This window comes from Dermacentor silvarum, chromosome 3 (genome assembly GCF_013339745.2).
Source record: "Dermacentor silvarum isolate Dsil-2018 chromosome 3, BIME_Dsil_1.4, whole genome shotgun sequence".
NCBI classification, from domain to species: domain Eukaryota; kingdom Metazoa; phylum Arthropoda; class Arachnida; order Ixodida; family Ixodidae; genus Dermacentor; species Dermacentor silvarum.
The window spans coordinates 170,572,629-170,593,604 of NC_051156.1; the positions used below are offsets into that span (position 1 = coordinate 170,572,629).

A 20,976-nucleotide genomic window follows, 5' to 3' on the forward strand; every position below is an offset into this window, starting at 1 on the left:
GGACGGACGGACGGACGGACGGACGGACTTGCATTGAGAATTGGATTCATGGATGGATGGATGGATGGATTGACTTGCATTGAGAATTGGATTCATGGATGGATGGATGGATGGATTGACTTGCATTGAGAATTGGATTCATGGATGGATGGATGGATGGATTGACTTGCATTGAGAATTGGATTCATGGATTGAATTTAATGCTTTGGATGGATTTTGAAGATTGGATGCAGAGGTTGGTAGCAAATGCTTTCTGCTCTACTTCATTTCACTTATTTGTGGGCTAAGACACTCTGATTAAGGCAACTTACTAGAAAAAAGTATGCTAATTAACACGGAGAAAAGGAAAAAAAAATAGAACCAAACAACAGATGACGCAATGTCACACTTAAACGCGATGTTAAAAGTAAAATATATTTAGAAAGTGTGTAACATGTCAGTATAAATACTTTGGTGCGAGGTTGCAACAAATAAACACGAAAGACAAGTTCCGCACTGCACATAGTTTTCTTCTCGCAATATCAGGATTACGCTACGGTCCGAGAATACTCCCTGCAACGAACGAAGGTTTAGGCAGTTGGTCGGGATTCACGTTACTGCGCCGTTTGTGTAACCCTTTTCATTCCTTGTTGTGCGTGTCTGCACCTCTGCCTTTTCAGTAACTTCAATATTCCTTTATAAAGAGCGTCGGATTCCCCATTGTTCTAAACTTGACGCACAGTCCTCGCCTTTGTTGAGACAGCCGCTATGAAAATCAGCATGAAGTTTGTTCCATATAATGGGAATTGGGAGCGTTAAAGCATAAAGACTGATAGGCTTAGCAGATTAAAATAAATATCTCTCAGTAGCTCCAACCTCGACGACCAACTCTGGGCGACCCACCAAGCCTGCGAGGCGGCGAAGAGGCAACACCTCGACGTCCCCACGTGGGAGGCCTAGGCCCAGCCACCACCTCTTGCTGTTTCAATAAAGTTTATTCAGTCAGTCTGTCAGTCATAGACTTCGAAGCGGGCTGAAACTACGACGGCTATTGCTTCTTCTTAACTGCCTTCTTGAACCAAGGTTTTGTCACCGAAAGCATTTTTTGAACACCAATCGTTAAAAACAATAAAGTTAGTCAGGAATTTGGAAGAATTTTATGCTTACGCCTACTATCATGCTTCTTTCTTTCTTTTCTTCCTTCCTTCCTTCTTTCCTTCCTTCCTTTGTTGCTTTCTTTCTTTCTTTCTTTCTTTCTTCCTTCCTTCCTTCTTTCCTTCCTTCCTTTGTTGCTTTCTTTCTTTCTTTCGTTAAGTTGCAGAAGTCCTTTCAGCTTGCAACAAGGCGTTCCAGCAGGGAATTCAGCTTCTGCACAAAATTTAAGAGACGCGCGCCTTCACTTTAGTGCGAAGCAGGGCGATATTACAGATGTCGCCTTGCGTTGTCGCTAAAATAATGTACAACGCGTGCTAAAGCATGCCACTATACAAATGCCCAGGAATTCGCAGCGCACAACTCGATTCGCCGGCGCTTTTCTCCCGACACAACGCGCTGTAGCAACAGCCGAGGTTAACAGGCTTGTCCAATTGATCCCAACGGGGCAGCCAGTCGAGACGATCCAGGCTTTTCTTTCTTCTTCTTTCTCTTAGCTTTCTTTTCTGTGCCAGCACTCCTTCGAAGGCCTTCCGCAGCCTATATAGTATACTCGACTCATATCGCTGATCCGAAAAAAGCTCCCGGAGGAAATTCTTCTCTTCCTGCAGACCGTCTTGCCTCTCGGCTGACGCCCTGAACCATACCCAAACCGACCTGCCTTTATATAGCAAGGATGAGATTTCGCGTAATCCACTTTGAGAGATCCTATGCGAAAGGGGACGATAGAAGGAAACGAACAAACTAGCAAAATAAACAATAAAAAAGAATTGCGTCCAAGAGTCCCGGGTATATGGGAAGCTCGTGGAGCTTTTGCGGATGCCATTTTCGATGCTCGCGCTCGGCGGGCTCCCCTGACGACACTTGGCGGCGACGGGAGCGTTCTTCGCCGAACGGGAGAGCCGCAGATTGGCCCCGTTTTTCTCTGTCATCCCGGGAGCAGCGACGCGACCGGCACAGCCGGGATGATTTGGAGGCGGCAGGATCGAGGGTACGGCGGGGGCGAAGTTATGGGAAGAGGAGAGCGAGGACTTCGGTGCGACTGTTTTTACCCGAGACTCTCGTCGGGAGAGTCATTGTCGGGGACTGGCTGTGGAGTGCGCGCGCTCAATGACAAATTTGTGCGTTTGAGCGGGGACGGCGTCGTTTCGAAAGTTTGGCTACGCTGTATCGGAAGGTATAACGAGGCGGCGTTGGAGGGGATGCTGCAGACACGAGGGGAAAGATAGAGAAACAAGGGAACGCAGAGGGGTTAATCAGACGGCACGTCCGGTTTGCTACCCTGATCTGGGAAAAGGGGAAGAAAGACAAAAATAGAGAGAGAGAGAGTGAGCAGTAGTTGCGGGCACACCTGTCAACTTCAAGTATACTGTGGCAACGCCTTCGTTGCTTTCTGTGCCAGCGACGCCACAGAGCTCTTCGGTTTTATAAAACGGTCTTGAACCTGGCCGGTTTAATGCTGTACGGCGAGATCGGTGCTGGATCTTATAACGGGAGCAAAGGCACAGGAGGTGTTTTGTAGTGTCTTCGGTCCCGCGGGAGTCGCACGGTGACGTGGAAATACCGCAGCGAGAGGATATTCACGTAGGTGGGATGGAAAGACTGAGTCGTTGTTTTTGTTTCCAAACGTGTGAGGCTTTGGTACAGTGCATGATTGTTCGCATTGTTTTGACTGCTACGGGATAACGCGGTTGTGTGCGCGTAAAGTTTTATTCTGTTCATTCTCTTGCGAAAATATGTGAAAAACGTCTGAAAGTCACATACCTGCGCAACTGTACCGCCTGTTTGACAGTAAAGCAGTAGCCGGCGCTGCTTCTTCTTCTAGCTAACATGTACGAAAAAGATTGTGCGCCAAAATCTTATTAATCAGCCTTACAGGAAAACTTTAAAATAGGATCGCTTCATGGTGTAGAGAAGCCGGAATTCGCCCTTGTCTTACCTGTCAGTATCAAATTAAGGTTTACTCGCTCATTTTATTTTTATGTTTATCTTTCCTTTTTTTTAATTTGCAGTCTTCTTTAGAATCGCTTAATCCGCTTCCTCCTGCCTACGCAGAGTAGCATGTCAACGGTCGTACGCACGCCGGCAGAAATCTCGGCATTCCAATTGCTTCTCTCTTAGCTTCTCTCTCTTAGCTTCTCCAATAGCTCGGTGGACGCAGAATGAAGCGAGCGATAAGAACATGGCAAACCAAATTATGGGGCACCATTTCTTGTTAGTTACAACCACATGAAGTCAACAGACAATGTACGATAAGAAGACCACAGGGAAAAGTTTATATTCTTTTCATTGAAATGTGTCAATGATAAGAAAAGGGGAAATGGAAGCGGACGAAAAGACAACTTGCCGCAGGATGGAAGCTTCGTATCCACGTCGCCCGCATTACGCGTATACGATGCTTCGCTATTGAGCCAAACCGGCCGCCGTCCTCCGAGTCCGCTTTTTTGGGTATCTGTTTGTTTACGTGGCACTATAGATCGAGTCGTGGGAGTGTTAACTAGCGCCACCACTCACGGCCGTGGCGGCGGATGTGGAACAACCTTTCAACCGCAGACGTCACGTATATATAGCACGTGAACATTTGAGCAGGCAACCACCGGCCAATAAACCCTCATATGCGACCTCATGACATCACGGCTGTCGATGAAGGGAAGTTTGGGGACTGGCTGCCTGCCGCACTAATGATTCGCTGCGTGACGTCACTGCTGCGCATACACCCTTCAACTCAGCACAGCTGCCGTGTTTTGGGGACCGCCTGACCTCATTAGGGCGACCCGTAGGCCAGCACTCGGAGTGGGCTCGAGCTCACGTTCGCATACGCTGCCGCCCTCTACATCGTTACATTCGCAGCTCGCCGACTACCACTTCCGGGTGCTCATGTGCCTATACGTCTCGTCTCCGGCGCCAAACAGCCGCGGCCGTTTGAGTATGCCGCCTCGCGCATGCTTATATAATGAGACCGCGCAGCAGGTAATGACGACACGATTGCGGTGCTTTTAGGGCTTCCGCGTCTTTGTGAGCAGTGCTTTCTGTATGCGCTGTCAACAGCGACCTGACGATAGCCAAGCGCGAGGCGAAAAAGCGTTGACTTTGAATGGCAACTTGTACCTATACTGCATGAGTTGGTTGTGAGAAAAGGACGGACATTCATTTAAGCTCTCTCAGTCGCTGAAGGCCGCGCTGCCTGGTTTACTTATTGAATTTTACTCATTTGTTTACTAAGCTCGTTACTTTTTCCAGAAGTAACTTGGGGACACCTTTGAAGGTTATTTCTGTTTTAACGTTCTTTAGTTGTGGGACCTGCACTGATCGGTCATGTACTGTGCGTGGCCTGTACTGTGTGTGTGCGTGTGTGCGTGTGCTTTTTCTTTCCTCTTCCCTCCCCTTCTTCCTATCTTCCATTTCTATGTATCTGCATCTCCTCCTTCCTGAAGAGTAGGCAGGCGTTGTGCCCCTTCCGGTGGCAGTTGCCAGTCTCCTCCTCACTTACCCTTTCCTGTCAGGTGTAGGTGTGTTTTCAAATCAAATAATACTACTACTAATAATTATTTGATGATATTGGAAATGTTGACGACTCGCGTCGCTGGCTTTTATGCAACAACCGATTGCAGAATGAGAATACATTAGAAATGGCATGAAGATGTCGGAAATGAGAGCGTACGCACACACATACGCAGTGACGAGCACTTATAACCTCAACGCTCTTGAATCGATTTGCAACGTAGTGGGCGCGGCAAGTATCATTTCGGATATGATACGCGCATAAGTGTTCAGGCAAAGAAATCAATCATTTTTCTTGCGCTAATTCGCGTCCGCTTCATATCCAGTGTTCGTTTCGTCCCTGTTGCGTCTTACAGTACTTAGCGCAAGAAAAATTAATGCACACCGACTAGCCCAATTCATAGCTCTTCCGAAGAAAGCAAGTAATTGAAGAAAACAGCGGTGCATACGAAATAAGGATAAACCGCAACCGTAGGGACACTTGCACAATCCGTACGGGAATGGTGAGCGAACACAAGTTATACACACTAATTTGTACCGTTGGTCGAACTTTGCACTGCGGGACATTTATGGCCCGTGGAGAAACACATGCGAAAGCGCTTCTAATTATATATTTTTGGGGGGGGGGGGGACAATTACGGGCCTTAATGCCATTTTATGAACAGTACGAGTATTTGTGCATATCTGTGAATGTATTAATCGTTTGTTTGTTTGTGCTATCACAGTGTGTATGGTATTTTTTCGCCCAACACATCGAGCAGTTAGGCCAGGCCGTCATCCAGGCAAACATCTCCAACTTTTGATTAAAGAGAGCATCTCTCTATAAATGTGTCTCTTTAACTATACCGCCGGGACTATATCACGCGGGGATTACAGAAATGGAATAAAGAACCGTGTTGGGGTTCTGCTACCGAGTAAAACGTATTTTCCGGCCACTACGGTCACACTTATAGAAGCGGAGTTTACACAAAAATCACTATGTTTTTCGCGTACGCTAAATGAATCCGGGGCCGGGACTTGTAAAGACTCCGGCGGTTATTAACTGCGCGCCCGCGAGTCTAATTCTTCTCTCTCGCGAAACTCTGCAACCGTATTAAGTCCCACGTGGTCTTGGCAATTAAGAAAGCGGAGATGAGGCGCTAGCTGGCTACACGCTCGCGAGATATACGCGCACGATGTTCTTGCACAGATTCTCGAGGCATGTCGACGGGGCTTCTCGAGGTGTTTGCTTCCGGGGCTGCGCTGAGAGCTAAAAGGTTCAGCCGTTCCGGTCGCGTGGGAGGAAGGGCAGAACCACGCGTTGAGAGAGAGAGAGAGAGAGAGAGATAAAAGGAGACGCGTTGGGTCCAAGACAGATGGATGTCATCCGGCGTACCAAGCCTATACGGCATCTCGGGGACAGGTCCTCCCCCCTCTGCGCTAAGCCCTCTCGGCCAAGCGAGACACGGGCTGAGCGCCGGGGGTGAAAATGGGTTGTAACGGGATGCTCGCAGCTCCTGTTCGCACTGTTCGTCTCTCCATCTTCCCGTCTGTCCTTGTCAGCACGTGCGATCGCGTGCCGTAAAATCCCGTGTATAACACGTACCCGTCTTTTCTTTTCTTGTTAAAAAAAATGTTTTTTTTTTTTTAACAATTCGACTGCCTGAAAAAATCATCGCGTGTGACAGCACTGTTCTGCGTAATCGCTTGGGTTTCTGAAAAGGCGGGAGGTTTTGCTAGTTATTTTTTTTTTGTTATTCACAGGCCTCACCGATCCAAAAAAATTAACTATTACGTGAGGTGGCCAATCAAAGTGTTGTCACAAAAGAAGCAGTGGTTATGTCGCTAATACAAGATGGTTACCACGTGCTTTTGCAAGTGAACAGTTGAACACACACACACACAAAAGCAAGAAACTCGTACAACGTTCATACAATAGTTAGCGAGGGCTGAAACGAAATAGACAGACAGAGGCAGCTGAAGTACTAGTAAAAGGATATCACCCAAAAATTGTATTAATTCTACTCGAAACTCCATCGGTTCGCGGATGTCAACAATATGGTCAGGTAGATTAGATCACAATTCAGTGGCGTGCGGGAGTAGTGATGTAGTTAAGGGATTTCGTGTGCCCGAAGATGGGCTCAAAACTGCGATGACGCCCTGTCTTGTCTTGTCCTTCTTTACTTCTTGTCTTTCCAGCAATGTTCCGAGGATGAACCAACAGCAACTGACCTAATTTTCAGTACGACTCCAGGTGGAAATCACCTGCGTGAGAAATCGTAATTTCGAGATAGCTAGATAAATAGATCCTATAGTTAACTTTTATAATCGTTCCCTTCAGAAGACTTGTTGAAATTGCACAGATCGCGATAACGCAGTGGCTGTGACGTCGTGCAACCGAGCCCCAGGTCGGGCGTCCCATTCGACAGACCATCTTGCATCTCAATAGATGCTTAGCTGAAATCCAAAGACCTAGCACCACTATTAAAGTGAGTCGTCAAAATTGGCTAAAAAGTACATTGACGTCCTAGTTGAGATTTTGTCTAACCAGAGGAGGCGCGTGTATGCCTCCTCTGTTAAATGGAACGACAGTTTAAGACGGAATATTTTAGGAAGGAACATTTTAAGAAGGAAGACCTCGGAAATGGTGCAAGTCGTTAAACTTCTGCTGAACGGGCGGGATATTTTAGCTGCACCGTTTGAAATTTCACACTTGCAAGAGGTGCCATATATATTGATAATTAGAAATGTTTAGTGAATATTTTAACTATAGCTACCTGTACACTGTACATGTGACCTGTAAAAAAAAAAAATGAGATGAGGAGAAAGAAAACGGCGATAAAAAAAAGAGAGAGAAAAAAAAAGACGAGGGAAGCGGGCGTGAAAACGAGTTAATCATACAACATGATTTCTACATGATTATCATACAACAGAACACGGCGAATGAATTTTGAAATATGTCAATACACATTGCGTATTAACGACGACGACAATCACGAAAACAACAACAACAACAACAACAACAACAACAACAACAACAACAACGACGACGACGACGACGACAACAACGACAACGACAACAACAACAACAACAACAACAACAACAACAACAACAACAACAACAACAACAACAACAACAACAACAACAATAATAATAATAATAATAATGAACCTTATTATATGCGAGATTTCACGGTCCTTCTGCGAGCGTGTGTATGTGGAAACTGCCCGGATGCGCTTGGCTCGTAATGGGAGCGTTACGCGCAAACCGGGTTGTCCGGTAACATGTCGTATAGAGACACCCTCCTTTGATTGCTTTCCCGCGTACACTTGAACAGCAGGGCGAAGAAACGATGTGTCCCATATTAAGGCTTTGACGGGCACCATGGCAGGGTTTTCGTTGCGAAATGCCGCTGTGATTACTATACGTCGGACGGTGTTTTCGGTCGGCGTACAAGCGGCAGCCTCTTTTGTCTTAGTGCGCGCTTTACTTTTCCTCCTTTCTTTCTTCCTTTTGTTTCTTTTTTTTTTCGCAGATTGTGCATTCTCTGAATTTGCCGCTCTTGGGCTTTACCAGTTTCAGCAGTCGCAACTCGTTTCTCCTCAAACGTAATTAAGTGGGCGGAAATTGCTCTCTTCAACCTGCATCGCTTAGCACGTGATGAGACGTTGCGACTGGACTGGGCTGGAAAAACTTTATTTAGGTCCTGCAGGACGCGCTTAGCGCGTATAGCGGGCGTCTCCCACGTAGGGACCAACAAAAAGGTTTATTTTGCAAGACGCGCGGAACAACGGTATACGTAATTGCGTTGTCGGACCATAACCCGGAGAAATTGACCAGAGTGGTTCGTCTCCTTTTTTTTTTTTTTTAAGCGAAGGTTAAAGCTTACATTGTCGTAAGCAGGGTGTATATATGTATATTAGAAATGATGGCACAATGGGGGTGTTGTCGTAAACGAAAACTTCAACTTTATTTATGCCGACAGTTTCGAGAGTCGAACTCTCTTCGTCAGGGCAGTTTCAAAGGTTTAAACTGTCTACAGCTAATGCATGTAGCTGCATATAGCTAATAGAACGGGTTTCTCATATAATTGTTGCTGAAGTGTTCGGACATACATACTTCAATAATTCTCACCTTTCTTCGAAGGAAGGATACGTTGTAATTGACAGATCGCGAACAAGGGAAGCTTGAGTCTCGAGTCGACGTTTCGAGTGTGTCGCTTGTCGAAACGTTAGCCTGAGGCTCAGGTTTCCCTTGCTCGCTCGTTATGAACCGATTCGAGTCTCCATGTCCTGTGGACCCTTCCTCTTCTTTGGTACTTGAGTTATGAACTCTCGCATTGTTACCGGAGATCGAGCTTCTAAGAATGACATATTAGAGGTAAAGGGAAACCATCTGTGCCTGTAATCACAGTATCTCGAAGTTCTGCGAGGTATAACGCTTGTCCGTGCTGTTGAGTAGCTCTTCCTGCCTGTCTATGGTACGTTTTATTTCGACAAAATGTCCTTCGCACCGACACTCTCAAACTCTGGGCTATTCAGAAGCTTTCGCAACTCTTCGCTTCAGCTGCGCGTGAAGCCGTGGCTGCGCAGATGAACTCGGACGTCGTCGCCGGTCTTAAGAGCTGGCCGCAACAAGTGCGCGCACGTACAAAAGTTTAGTCTTTTTAAGCGACGCGGTACAAACGCTTCCGCATTAGCTTTCCAAGGTCTACTATAAAGCGGCATCACCGCCGCGACCTCCATTGTCGGAATTGTCCGCACCGGCGCCGTCTGCGCGCTCAAATTGTCACGAGCAACCGACTCGACTGTCGCGGCGCGACCTCACCAAGCGTTAAAAAAAAAAAGAAAAGAAAAGAAAGCCGCGTTGCCTGCGCAAAGAGTGACGCAAAACGCGCGCTGCCTCGGTCGCGATTCTCTCGATTGAAGTTAAACGATTCACCGACTGCCTCTCTTCTTCGCCTCACCAAATTTGTATCTCTCTCTCTCTCTCTCTCTCTTTCTGTACGCAGGCGTTCGAGCGGCTGGCTGCGGACCACCAACCCTGACAAAGAGAGCATCATCGAAGAAAGGAGAAGTTCACCGCTGCTTTGACACCGACGACAGCACCGGCGGCTGCGCCGCGTGCGCGTCTACAGCACCACCGTCGACGGGGCATGCCGACTCGACGATCGCCCTCCGTGCTGTCGACGCTCGGAGACGACGCCGGAAACAAAAGAGCGCGCTGGGACCGGCGCGACCGGAACTAATCCGTTGCCGCGGCCGGGGTCGACGAGGTCTGCGTCTACGACGGCGAAGACGGCGACGCGAATAAGGCCCCTCTGCTGCAAGGGCCGTCGCCCATGAATCCTGCTCTTCCATGGCAGGTCAGAGAGAAGATGCTCGCTCCCTCCCCTTATTCGCGCCTCCATTTTTTTCTTTCTCCCTTTTTTTTATTTTTTTATATCCGCCACGCTCCAGCGAGAGCGACGCAGAGCGGAGGATTCAGAGTCAGATCGAGGCTGGAGACGGCGGCGCGCATTAAGTGTCGTTTCGGAAAAAGTTCGTTATGACTCGCGAGTGATGACCGACCTCTCTCGCTCAATTCAGTTTTTGTAGAGTCGGGAGGAGAAGGGGTCGCGTCGTTGCCTCACCGCTTTGCCCTTATTCGCCATGCTCGAGCGATTCTGCGAAGAGGGAGGAAAGGAGAGGCGGCGTGTGTCGAGTGTGTTCTCTGAAATTTAGCTTTGGTGAGTGACCTGCTCGCTCACGCGTTCTGTTTGAAGAGACGGATAAAAGGTCGCCTCGGCTTCGCCGTCTGCCCTCTTCTCGTTCGTCATGCTCTGGAGAGCGCGAAAAAAAAAAGGGGGGGGGGGGGGGAGAGAAGGATGACGGGGCGTGGGGATTTTAGAGTTTGTGTGGAGCCTGTTAAACGTGTTAACTTTAATCATTTCGTTTCCCTTCTCTTGGTTCCTCTTCTCCTGATGGTAATAGTAGCTAGTACGGTATAAGTACTGGCTAAGAGTGCACAAAGCGAATAACAGATGTGAGGTCTGCACGCCACATATTTACGAGTGCACAAAGCGAATAACAGATGCGAGGTCTGCACGCCGCTTATTTAATCCAACAGTGAGGTCACACCGTGATGACAGGAGGGAGGCCGAAGGGGGATGCGAGACATGCAGTACAGACGACCACTGCTTGCCTGTGCCGACAACACTGCCTTATTTATTTCTCTCTTTTTTTCGTACTATACTGGTGCGATCTCACTTAACGTTTCGAGCGTTTATTCGAATTGCTGTCCTCATTTTATTTATGCCATTTCCACTTCAAGTAGTCTGTGTCCTCGGCTGAAATGCATTTTGTACGCTAGTTCAGCTCAGAGAACATCTCAGAGCGCTCCTCTGCAACGACCTTGGTTCTAAAGATAACTGCAGCTAACAAACAACTCATCCGATTCGGCCGGCACAACTACGGCAACTGCTCTCGCAACGGTGGTGTCATCGTTCTCTCGCGATTCCCGAAGTCTCTTGTCTGTTTATTGCCGCACGTCAACTCGCCAAAGACGGCGCCAACGTCCCGCTCGGCCGGCGACAGCATGCCGGTAGTGTCGAATGGCACGTCGTTTGCCGTCGCGTGCTCGTTCGAGCACGCCGAGAAAACCCGCATTTAGCACGACTAGGAGGGGGGCGGGAGACGGCTTTAACGAGGACCGGCTTACTTCTGTCAGCTGCTAAGCTAAAGCGTCACGGTTGTCCTGCACGGGGTGACGCGTGTATGACAACCTGTGATAAAGGTTACCGGCGCAGAGATTTACTGAGCGTAACCTCTAATAATGCTTACATATATGAGACTCAATCCGCTTAGTGGGACGTTCAGCTTTACTGTTAGTTTACGACAGCTGCTATGAACTCTTGACTCGTCGTCATCGGCTCACATTAAGAGATAGATAAACAATCACAAGAGAGAGATAAATGAAAGGCAGGGATGTTAGCCAGTCAAGAGTCCGGATGGCTACCCTAGGCTAGGGGAAGGGAGAAGAGAAATAGAAAGGAGGGAGAGCGAGAGGGAGAGAGGGGGGGGGGGTGTCTAGAGACGTGTACCGACAGCACTACAGAGATAAGGGTGCTCGCACAAGCCAGACGTTCTCAACGAGCACAAAAGTGCCTTCACTGCCTTCTGAGCTGATGATCGGCGGGGTCGGTGTCGTAGTATTGTCTGTTCACTCAGAAGACGATCATCTAGTTTCCTGAATGCGTTGTACATAGATTGTCTTTGTGCTTCGAACTGAGGACACGTGGCACAATAGGTGGTCAATGTTCTCCTCGCAGCAGCAGACATCACAAGCAGGACTGCCAGCCATTCCAATTACTGCTCACATTAAATAACTGCGATTACATAGTGGTGTGCAGTGGGTGAGCAATACACCTTTACTCAGCTGTAATATATAGTCTTTATGATATTAAAAAAAAAGAATGGATCACGGAAGCCGCCTTGGTACCTTAGTCTCTATGTCGTTGGGCTGCAGAGCACGAGGTCGTGGGTTGAATCCTGGCCTAGGCAGCCATATTCTGATGGGGGTGGAATCCAATAAACGATCTTGTACAGTGCACTGGATTCACGTTAAGGAACCCTGGCGAACTGGTCAAAATTAATGCGGAGCCTTCGACTATATGTCGGCGTCCAGGACTATTCGGTACGTTAAACCACATATTTTAATATAACTTCAAGGTGATCAGGCGGGGTCGTTGAACTGTATGCGTATGGGTTGACTGATACAGATGTCCCTTAATCGTAGAACGCGCGTGGCTTACGACACATGCGCAGAGTAAGCGTTTACGCGACGATAAAGCCACAAGGTCCGTGTCGTACACAGCCTTCGTTCGTGAAAGCAGAGTGATTCAATTGTGTGTGCGACGGTTGTGTGCAATCATTGTCGACACGCTTGAGAGCGTGACGTCAAGAAGATGTGGCAACGACAGCGTCGCGCGCTCAATGCAGGCAAGAACGAAGGCTTACCATATACTGGCATGAACTTTCGCGGATGAACGGGACGCGGTAAAGTTTCCAAAGGTTACTTGGCAAAGATTGTTGTTCAAGTTTAAGCGGCGAACAGCGAAGACAAATATAGAAGGGTCAAAATTGTGATTTGTTCTTTTTGCTTGCGTTTTGTAACAGTGGAGCTGTTTAAGCTATTGGTTAGGCCGCGTAGTGCGAACAAAATAGGCACTTTGTGCCGCAGCTAAACGTCGCCTCCCTTCCCTCCCCCCCCCCCCCCACGGCCTTTCGCGCGTCGGAAGAAGGCGCGTTTGCTCTACATATATGGTGATTGTAAAGGAGGAAAGAGACGCCCACTTCTGCAGCCCTTAATTAAGCACGGCACAGAACGCGCGTTTGTTCTCCGCCGTGCGTTCACTCCCCGTGAAAGCGCGCGTCCCTCGCGCCCTTTCACTCGCACATACAGCGTTCGGCGGCGCGCGGCGACGACTTCATCTCCATTGACGTCATACGGAACCTCACGGCGACGGCGACGCCGACGGCAGAAATCTGCTTTGGAGTGTCCATATAATTGCTATTGCAATAAAATTGCGCCTGGCGATGATGTCACCGCGCGTTGCCTAGCAACCGCCTCGCGGAGCGGCGCGTGCTTCGCCTTCTCTCCGTGCCGTACACATGTTGCCTTGACATGGGGCGTTAAGGAGAGGGAAGGAGAGCATGCGCATGGCCAAAACCCCCTAGGCTAGGCACGGCGCGCGCTATGTTCTGGAGAGAGAAAGAGAAAATCAGAGCGAGAGAGAGAAAGAAATTGTAGGAGCACCAACGAGGCAACGCGCAGAGCTGCTGCCGACGCCGTCCGCGTTTCCCCGCATTCGTACCGAACGCGGGCGGTGTCCGTGATTGCAGCCGGCGCCTCTGGCGGCGGCTCGGCAGGTTTCGACCAGCCACGCCCCGGTAAGTGTGGAGGCGCAGCTTGGCCGTGACGTCACCGGGGAGATAAAGCTCGGAGCCGCCGCGACGGCGGCAGAACTCTCGATGACTCTGTGGCAAGTACATGTAGCCTTGACATGGGACGACCAAAGAAGATACGGATACCCGAAGAAGAAGCCGCTCATCTTGAAGTGCGTCGCGCGGCCAAGCGAGTATCTGCGCGTCGGCGGCAAGCCGATTCTGAAAACCGTTTCTAGCAGCACTCAGCATTTCCTAGCCAAACTTATCCAAGCCTAGTAAAACCTGGAAGAAGATAGGTCGATCATCAGCTCCGCCGTTTACTCCAGCCTTGCACCAGCAGTGCAAGCTTCCCACGTTTTTCTTCTTTTTTTTTTATGAGCACGCTCTTCTAAACAAAAGAAAAAGGAAAACTCGCAGCAGCAGGCCTCTTAAATCGCGCTGCTATCGCTGTCACTGATACGCACTTTGAGCGATGCTGGTCATTTTTATGTTTCTTGTATTTGTCGTTGTTATAGCTAGTTTGTCTTCGCGAATGGTAGTCACGGGAGTCTGCCTGTCTCTGCCTGTTGTGATAGCCACCCACAATGAGCAACTCACGGCAAAATTTAGTCAGCGTTTTAAAACACTCGCTGCAGTAGTCAAAGTAAGATGATTAAGGATACGTCAGTAAATTAAGATGCACGCGGACGTGCGTAAAACGTCACATTTGTGTTATCTTCCACCGGACGTCCGTTTTACTCTCATCGCGCTCTCTCACAAGAGAGGTCGCTGGCAATTTCGTAAACAAACTTTCTCGTAAAGCCCCTGGTAAATCCCCTAGTAAATCCCCCCCCCCCCCCCCCGCCATTCCCCGTGGAATTCGGGAAACAAATTTCATTGGGGGAGGAGTCGAGAGGTTCTCATGTTCAGGCGGGCGACCATGGTGTGCATACTGATTGTGAGTTTCAGACTGATTTTCACGGTAATTGAGTTCAAGAAATGAAAATGTTCTCGAGTCTAGATCTTTTTACGATGCCTGCCCGGTCGCTGCAAAATGCACGAGAAACATTAGTGGAGCGGCATAGGATTATTCAAGGTCTTTCTGTCAGCGCTCCCCTACGGAGGCGCCACGCTATCAGGCATTTTATCCAGGTCTTTGCCAGGGCTTGCGCTGTTGTACTCTAAGAAAACTTATATAGTCAAATTCGTTAGTAAACTATAAGTTAGCCTGCGAGAAGTCTACAGACAATCGACGGACTGTTTAAACTCGTTCTTACAGTGAAATTACGTATATGCGTTATGTTTGCGTTCTATTCAATAATTCAAGTACGTAAACACGGGCCTATTCTCTTGCAGACACAATGGCTCGACCTTTAGAAGATGACTGCTTCCGGAGGAGATCGGTCGAAGAGGATGTCGCTAAGGTAAGTTAGCTCGCTGCAAACGAGAGAGAGAGTGAGAGAGCTAGAGACTTCACCGTTATGCTACGTTGTTGGTTTCTTAACAGTTTCATTGGGGGACATTCTGGGCCCTAAGGTGCTAATCATGCGCGATTTTTTTTGTGATCAGACCTTTCTAGCGCACTATTTTTGTTGTATGTATGCCGTGAAGTCACGGTTGCTATAGAGCACCAACACGCGCACACACAAACACACACACACACACACACACACACACACACACACACACACACACACATATATATATATATATATATATATATATATATATAGAGAGAGAGAGAGAGAGAGAGAGAGAGAGAAGAAAGAGAGCTGCCACTGCCATGTCCCCGCCCCCTCCAATAGCAAGACCTTGAAAGCGACGAAGCAAACATGTCGACGACTTTTAGAGTTCGTGCTGCGTCCCTGCGGACCGTAAAAACAGCCTCTCCCCACAGACAACGTGTCATTCCCAGCAACAGAGCTCTTAAGCGTAATGAAGATGTTCTATGTATACGGTAAATTCGCTTATACCGGAATACCTAGAGACTTACAGATGCGAGCAGCAGGGCTAGTTGCGACAGCCTGCACTACTCTGCGTTAATCCAGCTTTTTCCCAGTAGACTTTGTGTCGACCTCGCGCTTTCGCTGACTTCATACTTTACTATATACGCGGGAAAACAAGTGGCCCAACAACACGCCCTGGTAAACTGTGGTGTTGACAGCTCGTGCCGTATAAGGCGTTGCGCTAAACAGAAAGGTTAAACCCGCACCTGCCGCTTCATTTACTGTTAGGACTTACAACATGAGGGCGTGAGAGCTAAAAAAAAAATATGAGCTGGAGATACTCTCTCCCAGCAACGAAAACGAATACTCGTGGCGTACACTTTCGTCAGGTGGCAAAAGAAAACGACGTTTCCTCCTCAGTCACACGATCTTTACCTCTGGCTTCGGGTTACGCGCAACAAGCTCACTCACTCGTGACGCACGGTTTCGCGTCATCGCGTGCCGCATTGTGATCGGCCGTGTCATGTATGGTGTATATACGCTATGGAGGTCAGCAGCTGGCGCTTCATGTTCCCGGCGCTCAAAGACAGTGCTTGCTGTTTGCTGTCAAGAAGAAAAAAGAAAGTGTTGTATCCAACCGGAGGCGAGCGGACGTCAAACATGTTTCCCGTCGCAGTGCTTGACATCGCCGACAACGTGTGGGGCGTAAGTGTATTACAGTGCATCGCATTTGTACCGTACATTCGGCGCGCAAAGCTTTCGGACCACTGAATCTCAGATAACGTTGAATTACCCAATAGTATTTGACCGCGTAAGCGAGTAAAACTGTATAAGGCTATGTTATCCGCATATGCTATACTACAGTCTGGAAATACGGATACCAGGCTGTCGATATATTCCGCCTTTTTTTTTTTCTCAGATACCGTGGTCCGTAAACCTTTGATGCCGACTGCGTTTGATGCGTTTGTAATGTTGCGTATTAGAAATCGCTTGTGCCGAATCGCAACGCGAAATCCGCGAATGCGCATTATTAGTCGATGACATATACCGCTTCACAACATAACCATCCGCGGCTGAGCTCGAGGTGGCGGGTTCGATACCTGGCCGCGGCGAGCTCGTTCCGGTGGTGCATGAATGCAAAAACACTCGTGTATACCGTCCAAGAACCGCAGGCAACAAAAGTTAATCCGGAGCCCTCTCTACAAGGCGTGCCACATTATCGGACCGTGGTTTCGGCACATAATTTAATTTAAATTTGTTTTACAGCATAGTTTCGATTTCTTACTATGTCGGTTCTAGAGCTATCGACAACAGCGTGACGTCGCAGGGTTGATGCGCGGAACAGTGGAAATCGTGACTCGGGCGGCATCACGAAAAGGCGCGCATTGTGGCTTAGTGGGAAAAAAGCAACCGAGCACGTTCTTTAATGAAACAGGTATAACAGCGGCGCAGCGCTTTTTCCATTTTCCGGCTGCTGACGATCTGCGCATAATCCGTTTATCCTCTCTGCAAAATCGACCAACACAGGTCTTTCTTAACATGCGATGTTTGCTTCTCGAGAAGACTGTGCTAGCTAGGTCAATTACAGCTTTGTTCTGCAGTTGGGCGGAGCGCAATATATTTTTTTTAAACTGCGAGAGTGAAAAGAGCTTGAATATAAAGTCGATATCATGTTAGGAACTCCGTCATTTTTTGTGCGCGTTGATTGACAACTATATATTTATCTCGTTTTAAGGCAGAACATGCGAAAGCTGAAGCGTAGGATAGGATAGGAATAAACTTCATTTGTCCGACGGTTATTGGTGCCATAACCAATTTAGCGCTGTCGCGCATATGTGCTCCTACTGTAGACACTGACATTGAAAGACGACGTGTTTCACAACCGATGAGACGTTCTAAGGGCCTTTCCTCATTCAAAATGATGTCGTCAGGCAACGGTCGTAATTGAAATGAGCAGGCCACTTTGGTTCACACTGGCTCGAAGTGGGCTTAGTAGACGCTATTGTGATGATCGATGCGCTTGGCAACGCTGTCGCAAGATTCTCGCAGAATAATTGCAGGGTTATCGTAAGGTAATCACTGGTTGACTACGAAATACAGCATGTTACTTAGGGGTTCAGTCAGACGCTGCAGCTATAGCCGTGACTCCGTTGTGGATTCATACAGGACTGTTTGTTAAATGCCTATTCGAGAATCTTTTGAAGGTCGCCATGAATGGATTAGGAGGCACTTAACAGAAAAAAAAATCTGTTTAGACTGGCAAATTATCCTTTCAAAGCTCTATTTCCGCCTCTTATAGGCGCTGAAAGGCTCATTATTAGCGGGTATATTGAAGACCAAAGATGCTTGACACCTGTTTTTTTTTTTTTTTTAATATTGCGCAGAATCGGCAGCCGCCACGGCTACATCGGGACGTTGCTGCTTTTCGTCTCCTCGCGTGTTTTGAGGGTTGTTTTTGATAAAGGCCGACGCGCACTTGACCAGCAGATCGGATTATCGACGATCGCCGACACGTTCCTCTCAAATTCTTTGCCTCAATATATCGCGAAATGAAAACACTTATAGAGCTGCGCCCAAATTTCGCATTAGGGAGTATCGTAATTTTATTCCGCTAAATAAATAATAGTGGAGTTCTGAAAGGATGCATTGTTAGTCTAAACTAGTTTACTCTTGCAAAGTGACCCTTTAAAGAGCCACCATAGCCTTAGGCGGTCTCTTTTGGGGCGTACAAACAATAAACAAGAAAGAAACGATGTGGGATCTGATATGCAAGAGGTCCTAGGTTATCGTCTGCTCGTCTCTGTGACGTCACCCTTAAAGCAATTTCGGCCGACTTCAAGAGAAAGGAAGGGGCCAAATACTTATCACTACAATGTTATGTCGTATAATATCGCGCAGTAATAAAGGTTTTGCAAACTTGGGCACCAAATTTCAAGACACTCTATGATTCTGGCGTGTTAAGATTTTTTTTTTATCTTGCAACAAATCTGAAGCTACCAGTTTGTGTGTAGGAAGCGCTGTCGGGCGGCGCACTTTGTATTTATCTTGATGTATTTTTCCCAGACAGGCATAGTGTGCCCTATAGAGAGAGAAAGAAAAAAAAAGGATATAAAAAGAATTCTGACCGTCTATATGTGATCACATGGAGGGTCATTGTGCCGAAGATCAATGTCGCGGACACGGTGACCGTCAGAACATATAATTATTTTCCGCTACACAGTTTTTTTTCTTCCAGGCCGGCAGAACATTTGCATATCCTTTCTTATACCACGTTATTATTTTTTTTTCATCTTCTGTCCTCTCTCTCTCTCTCTTTTATTCGGCATTGAAGACGGCCACGCGGCACAAGGCAGGTCCCGTTTGACGTCACAGCCGTTGTCTGTTCTTCGCCTCTGTCCAAAGGTGTCCGGAAGACGCATGACACACGTCTGTCTGTCGCCGGCGGCACTTGTCACCGCTCGGAGTTTATGCAAAATCTTCAATAGGTGACATGCTGAACTACCTATAGCCGAGGCCGCAGCGATCGAAGGCGCGCGGAAAGAAATAAAACTACACAAATAAAAGAGAGAGAGAGAGAGAGAGAGAGGCTGAGAGAGAGGCTTAGCAAGAGGTGTTCTTTTTGCCGGCAGAAGAACAAGCAGGTGTCACGCCGAACGTGTCAGCCTATATTCGCGTGCGTTCGAGGGTTTGTGAGCGCGCGAATGTGTGCCGTCGCTATAGGAGGGAAAGGCCGCGCTTGCTGCATGCAGTCTCGAGGATTTAGTTTGTGAAAAACGTTTTTTTAGCCCACTGCGATTACGCGAGCGCTGAGTTAAGCCTAGCCGTTTTCCCGACTATATCTGCCTCGACCATTCGTGGTGCCGGGAAGCTGATAAACGTCTATCTATAGCTTGTGCAGCAGTGTGTACGCGTTTTGTGAGGGCGGCGTGTTTACAACGGAGGCCGCAGCTATACAGCGGCAACGGCTGCTGTCGTTGCTATGTGCCACAGCTGCAACGCTGGCAGTTTCCGGTCGCGGCGTGCTCGCATCATGAAACGGTAGTACAGTGACACCGAAGCCGACGGACTGAGCCGCTTTGGGGAATCGCTGCGTGCTCTCACTGCAGTTGAGCAACCAAAGGTTCGCGCCGCTCGTGTGTTGTGTGTGCGCGCTCTTGGTTCCAAGGTTAGCGCCGTGCGTGTTTATGTGTGCGCGCAAGCGCTCCGAGATCCGAGGAAAGGTTCTTCTGTGTGGACAACTGTTTCGTTCGTGCCTGTAGGAAGCCTTCGATGGACAGAAGAACTTCGTCTGCTTTCGGTGTTTGAAGGGTGAATCTTCGAGCTCGATGCTTCCTTCGTGACTGCATGGATGCTTTGCCTACAGGAGTGTGTTGTGCCGACACGAAATAAGGGCCTCTTGAAGGCCTTTACTATACCTTTATTGTGTGCAGCGTTCGAGAGTAGATGACTGCATGTCGGGCGGTCCCGATTTGTGCCATCTCATTTCACATAAGCGACCGTGAACGGAGCTTATCGTGATTGCCGAAATGTGGGTACGGCTGGCGGCGGGCCCGTTTCTACTCCGTAAAGCGTACGACGTTGTGGCGCCAGATGAAGTGTTGTTATAGTTGGGCCGAGCCTGCAGTTCTGTGTCCGCGAAGATGTCGAGTCGGACACCCCGTAAAACGCACGCGCAGCTTTCCGGCATTACAGCAGTGAAGTAAACCAAGGTGGCGCGGAAATTCTGTCGTAAATGAGTATAGGCAGGTCACGTCCGGAAGACGACTTCTCTGGACACGTTGGAGTTTTGAAATCACGAACGCACGCGCGGGCGGGCGGGCTTGATTGACAGTTCGACATCACTCGAGCCGATCATCTTCCAGTCGCTGCACATGTAGGAAACGAGCAAAGATTGTGGAGTGCGCGCTCGGCCGGAGTTTCCACACAAACCGTCCACTTTTGTCGCCCGCGAGAGTGGTATATAGAATCGCGATATACTAGTCGCCGAACGTGCATGGTCTCTCGAGACCGCAGGCAGCTGCGCCATTTCCGCTACAAGTTTGTTCGTGACCTTCTCCGCAATACTCGCGTCGCGCGCGCATATTGTTCCCGGTGATAACGAAAAAAAAAGAGAGAGAGAGACAGCTCACAGCGGCACGCGGCGAGATGCCCAAGAGGGCGGCGTCGTCCAAGTTTCGCGCTGCCGCCGTGCAAGCCGTGCAAGCCGTTCGTTCTATGCGTTCGCAGTCCAGCGACCTGTTCGATCTGCTCAACAAGCTGCAGAACAGCCGGCTCGACGACCAGCGCTGCGAGCTGCCCCGCGGAGAGGCGTCCCAGGCACGCCGAAACAATGCGGCGCCCGTCAGCAAAGCCGAGGTGAGTGCGTTTGGACGATGCTTTTTTATACGGCAACATTAACAAAGAGGGTTGATAGTTTATTCGTTTCTTTTTTCTTTTGTCTTCTTCTACTTCAATCACTTTCAAACTTTAGAGTAGGAGGTATAGCCTTCCAATTGCTTCGTAACATGTCCGA

General features: G+C 48.6%; 1 protein-coding gene across 9 annotated transcripts in view; it reads left to right on the forward strand.

Annotated features, from left to right (window-relative positions):
- LOC119446083 (rap1 GTPase-activating protein 1-like) overlaps positions 1–20,976 on the forward strand; it is a 254,894-nt gene that overhangs the window by 178,786 nt on the left and 55,132 nt on the right. For 7 of the 9 annotated variants that reach the window (XM_037710424.2, XM_049663881.1, XM_037710422.2 and 4 more), the window contains 3 exons: positions 9,624–9,977; positions 14,875–14,942; positions 20,691–20,819. In XM_037710424.2, coding sequence (XP_037566352.2) covers positions 9,971–9,977; positions 14,875–14,942; positions 20,691–20,819 — 204 coding nt within the window. In that variant the 5' untranslated portion in view covers positions 9,624–9,970. The remainder of the gene's footprint in view (positions 1–9,623; positions 9,978–14,874; positions 14,943–20,690; positions 20,820–20,976) is intronic. The other 2 variants (XM_049663886.1, XM_049663888.1) reach the window with 1 other exon arrangement.